Source organism: Oryzias melastigma, linkage group LG5 (assembly GCF_002922805.2).
Source record: "Oryzias melastigma strain HK-1 linkage group LG5, ASM292280v2, whole genome shotgun sequence".
Classification (NCBI taxonomy): domain Eukaryota; kingdom Metazoa; phylum Chordata; class Actinopteri; order Beloniformes; family Adrianichthyidae; genus Oryzias; species Oryzias melastigma.
Window position 1 is genome coordinate 23535559 of NC_050516.1, and position 9553 is coordinate 23545111.

General features: G+C 36.7%; 1 protein-coding gene across 2 annotated transcripts in view; it reads left to right on the forward strand.

Annotated features, from left to right (window-relative positions):
* LOC112139875 (copine-5) overlaps positions 1 to 9553 on the forward strand; it is a 77714-nt gene that overhangs the window by 62370 nt on the left and 5791 nt on the right. For both annotated transcript variants that reach the window (XM_024262713.2, XM_024262715.2), the window contains exon 5: positions 5997 to 6100. In XM_024262713.2, the coding sequence (XP_024118481.1) occupies positions 5997 to 6100 (104 nt within the window). The remainder of the gene's footprint in view (positions 1 to 5996; positions 6101 to 9553) is intronic.

Consider the following 9553-nt stretch of genomic DNA (forward strand, 5'->3'; position numbering starts at 1 on the left):
TTAGCAGAACTGAAGTAGAACCAGAAATATGTCTTCTAGATCCGCCTTTAAAGTCCAGCTGTCCTGAAAAACAGAATCCTGTGAAATCAACATTGTTTTGACTGTTATATCAATGAACAAACAAATATTTTGTCTAACAACTGTTTGAATATTACTATTGTGTATCACCAATATTGAACAAATTCCAAATCATTTGCATTCGTTCTATCAAGTGTACTTGTTCATGTCTACTGACTGTTTGCTGCTCCTTTTTTGTTTTTCTAAGACTTTAAAGTGAACTTAAGGATATACTTTTTAATAATACCAGTTGCTGAGAGTTTCCCCAAAATGAAAGCCGCAGCCAGCTCGCATCCTGCCACTCCATCATTAAAAAGGAATGAACATTAAAAACTCATCTATTTAGAGTCCAACACCCCTCAAAATACTCCTAACTCCACCACTCCTGGAGAGTTGTTCGATGGCGTTTGTGTTTCTGAGGGCTTATCTTTGTCTACTTGTAAACACACCCCAGTGGTTTTTATTGCAGTACTAAGCTCAAAAAAAGAAAAAGTTGAGCTAGTAGACTAATTCACAGTGGTGTCATTTACCTCTGTCTGTGAAAACATGAGACGCCACCAAGCTCATTATATCAACACATGGTACTGGGGAGCGAGCATGCTGCAAGGGAGGAAAAACGCTTGTTGGCCATAGAACAACAAGACATTTGGAGGGCACAAATCCCCAGCCTAGGTTTGTGTGTGCCCCAGGGAGGAAGATAATGAAATGCTGGTCTGGTTTGGGCGAGAAAAACAACAAAGACAGTATAGGATTATCCTCACATCCTGGTATTGCTCTCCAGAACATTCATGAATGCTTGTTTTCACTCACAGAGTCTTCTTAAGACACTCTCACTCTGTTGCTTTATCTGTCGCCTGAAAACTTCGATTTACCATAAGAGCAACTTCTGGAGACCCTGTGCATATATATATATATATTAGAGCTCTCAGGTGATTACATTTTTTAATCGCGATTAATCGCATTTCCATAGTTAACTTGCGATTAATTGCCAATTTACATGTGGCCTTTTTTTAAGAAAAAATGTGTGCTTCGTGGAATTTAGGAGTTCTACATTAATTATGAAAACAAGAATGACAAAATTAATAGTTTTCATCAGAAATACTTTATTTTGTAACATTATATTGAGATAAACTTTCTTAAGAATAAAAGGCTGTAACATAAAATGCCTAACAAAAGCCCAAGTGCAAGTGAAGGGCATTTTAAATTCAAAACTTCATTCAACGTTCAGTAAAATAAAATAAAAAACATCAAAAATAAAATTTTCCATAACACTTTCATGTTCATTTTTTGTCAGGACCAAATCTTTTCCTCCTCTGCTGAACTGCAGTAAAAAATGAAATAGAGATGTATCATTTCCAATAACTTTTGTTTTTTAAAGCATAAAAGACTGAGAAAAGCGGGATACTCTGTGGATAGTTTGATAGTCTGTTACTGCCGCCGCGTAACGACGTGTCCAGCGGAGCTCACGCCATGAATATGCCGGCAGACAGACCGCTATGCTGGGGCTGGATCACGCTTAAACCTCCAGAACATTTAAAACGTCCCCCGGTGCGCTTGCTGTTCGGAACCTCGGGGGTCCGCAGCCCTCGGGATGCGGCGCCGGACGCGAGCCGGTACCACCAGACGTGGTACTGGACGCGAACCGGAGCCGGGTTAGGGGGCAGGAGCTCTCCGCGTCCTGGCGCCGGGCCGGTTCTAGCTAGCAGCTCGGTGGTTGGAGACCCGCCCGTGATCTAGAGAGAGCAGCCGGTGAGTTGGAGGGCGATGAGGGACGCCTGCACGCGGTGTGGAAAGGCACGTATGAGAAAATCCGCAATTAATGCGTCAAAAAAAATTCTCTGCGTCATGCACATGTCAAATTAACGCGTAACTAACGCGACAAATCTGACAACCCTAATATATATATTTATATATATATATATATATATATATATATATATATATATATATATATCTATAATATGTAATGTGTATATATATGTGTATATTATGTATATTATATGTATATATATATATATATATATATATAAAATGTGTGTTAACCTTCCGCTCTCCTTAGCTTGTTTACATTAAAAGTAGGGTCACCATTGATTTTTGACTTTCACTAATGTCCATGTCAGACATAAAATCCTGTCCACTTTTGTCCACATTTGTCATGGAAGGAATCACACATCAATATGTGGTTGGAGTCATCTGGACCCCAAAGAGAGCGGAAGGGATATATATGTATATATATATATATACATATATATATATGTGTGTGTGTGTGTATATGTGTATATATATGCATACATAAATGTGTGAGTAGATGTTAGAAGTTCATTGCAGATTTTCATTAGCCAACTCCTGCAGGCCCGCAGCATCCAATGAACTCTGCAGAACAGTACTTTCTAACCAGTGGGGAAATCACATTACAGAGCTCCTCTTTGCCTTCACTTGTCTTCTTACTAACATGTGCTCACAGCCTCATCACTACCTCTGGCTCTCTGAGCAGTTCCAGTGTCATTACCCTTCTCCTTCTCATTTGTAACATGCAGATAATCAGTTAGTGAGCTCTAGAGAAAACTTTATTCAAAGTTAATTTAGAGTTTATAATTAATCTGCAAATATTTCTAATGTACTGGTCCCTCATGCTCTGATCTCTGAATTTAAAGAGGAAACTGAAATAAAAATATAATTGAAATAAACGGTTGTTGAGAAAATACATAAACGCAATTTATTTTCAGTTTTCCCAGTTTTCAGTCTTTTCCTGAGGAGACATATACTTAAATTTATTGCAGCGAGGCTGAATCTTTAGTTTCTTCCTGACTGCAATACAAACAAAAGATGTTTTTGCAAACAAAACAAAAAAATCCCTGATGAGTCAGGAGGACCAGTTAGCAAGGATGTGATCCATTATGACCCACTCCAATCAGCTTTTGACCCACTACAAAAGTGTTCCCAGTGTTTGTGTTGTTAATGGTGTTGAAAACCTGTTATTTCTAGGACATAACTTCTGCAGAGCAGCAATTGTCCGTTAAAAATTAGCCTCTGACTTGTGGGCAGAACCGTTGGAGCGGAACAACACCGCCCCCCTCCCTACCACCCACCAATCAAGAACTTGGTAAAAACCCCAAAAACTAGAATTTCATTAGAGTTGTAATCCTTTTTATTTCAACTTTTTACTACAACACCAAAAATACCCTTCTTTCTTTTCTGTTTAAAAAGGCTTTTGCTAGTCCGCGTGTCATTTCATTAAAGGTTAAAAATAAAGTAGGTTTATTTAGGAAGAAAACATCTGTAACCAATGATTAGACATCAGTGGCTCCAGACTGTTAAGCAAACCTCCCACTGATGCATCCATCTGCAGCATCTTTTTTCTTTAACTTTATTCAGAATGTAAGACGTACATGAACAGTGAAAAACAAACTGTACATCAATTTCTCCCAAATAAACCACCGGGAGGGTTACAAAGTTCAGCAAAACTAGAAGAGACTTTGTGTTATTCTGTATATAAGACAAGTTATAGGTTTTAAGTCTGTTTTTGTTTTTCACATTTAGAGAAATGGTGTGTAAATATTAGAGGTGTGTATTGACAAGAGCCTTACGATACGTATCCTGATACGTGTCTCACAATACGATGCGTATCATGATATATCTCAAGTCTGTACCAGAAATTTTAGTATGACTTAGGAAAAAAACTCTACCTGACTATTAATACATCTTTCATTGTAATAAAATGGTAAAATTCATTTTATTTAGTGATCACAACATTAAGTCCTGAGTTTGGGTTCGATACCCATCCGAATAAAAGTAGTACATGACTTATAACAACAAAAACGACGAGGCTTACGGAGCATTTAACACAAGCTGGATCTCCTGAAATTTTTTGATTTATTTATTTTTTAATCTCGTGAGATCTTGTTGTTTTGGTCACAGTGTAGAGCTGCTCAAAGAGGCTCAGTGTGCTCTGCTTTCAACTAGCGGCCGGGTGTTTTTTTTGGAAAACATAAGTAAGACGCTGAACTATGTTCATAAAAATTATCGTCTTGTCAGCATTTTTAATCGATAAATGAAATATCGCAATATATTGCCAAATTGATTCTCCCCTACAACCCGACTAAATACTGTCGGATTTGGGCATTTAATCGATACATTTATTTTTCTGACTACACTATTTTGTTTATATCAGATTTATCAGAATTGTGAAGATAGCTTATTATCATAATTAGTAAAAAACATCTGCAGCATCCTGAACTAAACTTTCCTTGCAGGCGTTTTGATAGAACGATTCCTGTGAAAAAACAGAGGCTGTGTCTGTGATTTGTTTTTTATCTTGTTTCTGTGTAATGTGGTAAAAAAAAAAAAAAACTAACAAATTAAGATACCCCGAAGCATTTTTGTCCATTTGGTTGCAGAAATCGTCTTTCTTTGCTTTAATTAGCTTGAATCTATAAAGCATAAAATGATTTATGAAATGTTTTTCATAGTTTGGACATGTCTGGATTCCTGCCAACATATTTTCTGGAATATTTCCCTGCATTTGCAGTTTAGTGTGAGAATTCCTCTAATTGGGAAACTTTAATTACAGCTTTTCACACTCGCTTCTCCTTCCACTCCTCTCTAACTCCCATTCACCCACACCGTGCCTGTCCAAACCACCTTTTTTCCTCTCATCTACCCCTGAACCAGTTTGAGACTTGGCCTGGTTTCCTGCCTGCCTGTGCGGTATATCTTTAGGTGTTTCTCTGCCCACACAGTTTTCTCATCTCCTATTTTATCTGGTTCCCTCTGTGGGGTTGATGAGTGGGTTTTCCTGCTGTAATTAATGTGAGAGAGGGGTGAGGATCAAGAAACCAGCAAATACTCTTGGCTTCCTCCCCACAACACCATGTAAGCAGTTAATCAGGTACACCTTCATTAAAAATACTGTGTCTTGGAACCTGTTATTCAGAGCCTAAGGATAGAATGAAAAATAAAAAGTAGGGTTCAAATTCTGCTGCTTTGCTCGTTTGAGAAGTTAAAGACCTTCCTTTTTAAGCCTCCAATTTATTAAAAACCTGTTCTGATGTGATTTATTTTTATGTACTTATTTTATTGGGTCATGCTTAGCTCTTTTTTAAATGTAATTAAATAAATAGACATTTTTTAATAATCACTTATTTTATTTCCGACTATAAAAAAATATGTTTTGCCTCATGTTGAGGCTAAATTAGGAAACGTTCTGTGAGTTTTCTGATCCTTTACACCCCTAATTTTTAGCCACCATATTTTCTTCCACCTGGTCCCACTCACTTAGGGGTCGTTTCTATCCGTTTTTCCTGGTTCTCTTTTCTTGTAAAGAAGTTTACGATTAGACATTGTGCCGTTAAAAGTTTTTGGTGTTTTTAAAATGTTCTTGTAGCTTTTTTTTGTTTGTTTTTTAATGGAGAACGTAAAAGAATTTAAAATTTAAACTGCATTTCCGAATATTTCTTCATTCAAATCCCTTTGGATCAGGAGCAGATGAAAACCATGAAAACCATTGGTTTGAAAAAGCTCATGTTTGTGACACAGAAACTACAATGGGCCCTCCTCTGCTTCAATTCTGTTGCATTAACATCTTAATTTTCCTTGAATGAGCTGCCATATGGCTCAAACTGCGTACAACTGCATAACTTCCATTTTGGCTTGCTGTTTTATTTATTTATCTTTTTTGCAATACTAATGCTATCTTAGTGAGGGACTGTGAGCTAGTGGGGGAATGAGAATTTCTGAGGAAATTCTGCTGCTCTGCAGAGAATATGTATTAAAAAATGACACAGGCTTTTTGATTTTTAGCTAAAAACGGCATAATCATAATTAAAAGAGAACAATTTTACAACGGAAAAAATATATAGTTGGAGAGAGACTTTAGATTGGTATTTCAAACTTTGTTTTTCTTCCTCTTCTGACTTCAGTTTGTCTCTTTTTCTGTGCAGTTTGGACGAACAGAAGTGATAGACAACACCCTGAACCCAGACTTCGTCAGGAAGTACATCTTGGACTACTTTTTCGAGGAGAAGCAGAACCTTCGCTTTGACTTGTGAGTGGTTTCACGTCAGCTTTTCGCCTTCCTTCTGTTTTCATGTCAATCTTCTTCTCATCTGATCTAATTTTACCAATGGATCCGTCTACCTGTTTAGAAACCACCTGCATACGTCTCTGCCCGGGGGAGTTTTCTCTACTTGTCATAACATATCGCATGTCGCAATGACCTATTGGGTTTAAAGTATTGCTGACTATAAAAAAGCAACACTTTATATTTCTTGTTTAAATAAATAATGGCTTAACTTTAAGGGCAAGAGACGTGGCAGCACGGCAAATAAAAACACAAAGCTGGAGTTTTGATTTGTGTGTGGGAGTTTGCTGCTTGCTGAGATTCATGGAGCAAGTTGATTAAAGTCTTCAAATCTTCAGAAACATTTTGCTCTTAAAGAACTAAAACACCAGAAAACATTCAGCCAGAAAGATCATTCAAACTTCTGCTCAGCCAATATAGACTTTTATGATTACTTAAAAGCTAAGCATAAACTGTGATTCTTTTAGAAGTTGTTTTTAGTTAGTTTATTCGTTTGGATTATATTATAAAAGCAACAGATACATTCATTCTGTGTAACATTAGTCATTCATTCAAGAGTCTCCATTTGACTGAACTTAAAATAATGAACTTGTTTGAAAAAAGGAGTTTTTTTATTCAACTATGACAACAAAAAACCCATAATATATTATTATTGTTGTCTGTCTGAAAATGTATCAACTCTCAGCATTTCATTCATTCATAGTAAATGAATAATAAATAAATAAATACACAGACATTGATGATGATCAGCACTAGTGTCGTGGCAGAAATTTGAATCAAAGTTCACTTCCGTCATCAAGTTTTTCAATGAATTTGTCACAAACATGCAGACAGTTGGTTCCATGTGCAGCAGGTTTATTAGTTCAGACAGGAACTAAGCACAGCTATCAGAGTCAGACAGGCAGAGGTCAATCACGAGCATGGGAGCATCCAAGAAGAGACTAGATGTCAGAGTCTGACTAGATGTCAGAGTCCAGGCGAGGGTCAGGGCAGGCAATCAGATAATAAGCAGGGTTAGAAACAGAAAATCAAGTCCGGATAGAAATGCTCAGTAATGCAGACAGGGTGTCACAAACAATACTTCGCACAGAGCAAGGCTGTGTGTAGTGCTTAAGAAACAGGTGGGTGATTGTCTGATTAGTCAGTTGAATGGCATCTGGGGAGTCTGCGCTGGGGCAGCTGGGAGATGTAGTATGTTCAGGAGACATAACGCTGGCTCCTGACAGACTTATCGTGTGAGTGGGTTTGTGTTTGTTCATATAATTATGATTTAATGGAAACAGTGTAGTTGCAAAATTGTGTTGATTTTTTTGGTACATTTCCAGAATTTCAATAAAGTTTTGTGCACAACAAAACGACTCTGTAAATACAGTGGGTGGCCACAAGCTCCCTGCTCCTCTCTGGAATGGTGAGGGGGAGGGGGGCGGGGTTCAACAGTCACTATTCAGAGACCAATTTCTAACGACTGACTGCTGCTCTGCAGAAACTATGTCCTGGAAAATGAAACATTTTTTTTTATTTTATTGTGTGAATGCATTCAATGCATTCACACTATTGTTTTTCTGTTTCTCACTATTTTTTTAATTTTGCCTAAAAACAACATAGTCTTAATTAAATTGGATCAAAAGATGATCAGTTTATCTGTTATTTATGGAAATGTTCCTACTTTTTTTTATTACCATCCAGCTGTGGAATTGATTATTTGATATCTGTGGACACGGAGATGTCTTTGAATTTTATAATGTAAAACTATCTCAAAACATCTTAGAAATAATTGCATTTTCACTTTCAGATTAATGTGGAAATGATTTTCTGTTCTGGTACCATTTCCTTTGGAGTCGTGTGAACACAAACCTGCAGAGAGATAAAGAAGTTTATGAGAGTCTGCTCACTTCCTGATGATTAATTCATCAAAGATTGATCATTGCAGGAACTTGTTGGTTATTTATGATTCAGAGTTAGATCTACAACAAAGACTTAGTGGTAAACTTCATAGGGAAACCGACTCAATGCAACAAATTGTTTGGAATTGAATCACACAACACATTAAATCATTTAACTGGACGGCCTCAAGACAAACCTCCTCTGTCACAAACCCCCAACACCCCCAGCTTGTTTCATTTGATCTTTCTTATACAGTCGATGATAAGAAACAAACCTTTGAATGTTGCTGTCTATCAGAAGCAGAAAAGACGATCGGCTCTGGCCCGCCTGATTAATAATGGAGAAGCATTGTTTCCTCTGTTGTTTAATCTTGATAGACGACGTGCGCTCCATTTGCTTCACTTTCATTGCTTTATTTTCAAATGCAAATCAGGTCAGGTCAACCTGGGGAGAAAAAAGGACTGGCTCAACCCGTCTCAGTTACTCTGCAGCACAAGTGCTGACATCTACAAAGACACTCACATCCAGGAGCTTTTCATCTTCCTCTGATACATTTACACATTTAATGACATTTGTCCTTTTTTTTGTTCACACGACGGCACCCACTTTATCTCATAGATTAAATCAGCACTTAAATTAAAACTGTATTCTTTGATTTGCTTGTCTTTTAGGCATGGGTACAGAAAATCCGGATTTGTATGAGGTCAAATCAGGATCAGCTTAAAGTGAACGAAAAAACAGATTGAAAATTTGAAAAATATACTTTGTAAATTTGGAAAAAGGAAAACTTAAAAGAAAGATATTTGAAAAAAAAGAAAACTTGAAAGAAAGATATTTGAAAAAAAGAAAACTTGAAATAAAACTTGAAAATTTGAACAATATATTGTAAATTTGAAAAAAAGAAAACCTGAAAACTTGAATAAAAAAAAGTAAAATTACCAATGAAATAATAATATATTCATTAGTAACAGCTGCTGTCCGTCCGCCATCCTAGCACGTTGGAACTAGCTACATCAGAGGAGGGACAACTCAAACATGGCGCAAAAACGGACATGGGTTAGGAACGGAAATGATGTCACCATGACCTCTGTCACCAGACTTTAACCAATGGGCTCAAAGCCCCGCCCCCATGTGAAATCAGGATCAGCTCGGCAGCAAAAACTTGAAAATCAGAATTAAAACTGGAACCTGAGGACTGAAAGTGGAGATTCAGAAAAGCAAATCAAAAATAGTTGAAAATTCAAAACAGCAGCAGTTACTAATGAATATATTATTTTTCAATTGGTAATTTTACACATATAGTTTTCAGTTTTTTATTTTTATTTAAAATACAGTGTTCAAATTTTCAAGTTTTTTTTATTTTTTTTTCAAAATAAAAAAAAAATCAAATTTAAAATATTTATTTTCAGTGACCTTGACTTTTATATGTTCAATCTGTTTTTTCGTTCACTTGAAGCGGATCCTGATTTAACCCCGCACATTTCCTTCTGGTTGTTTGCAGCAGCACGGCTTTATAGTTTAAAAGAAAAAGAT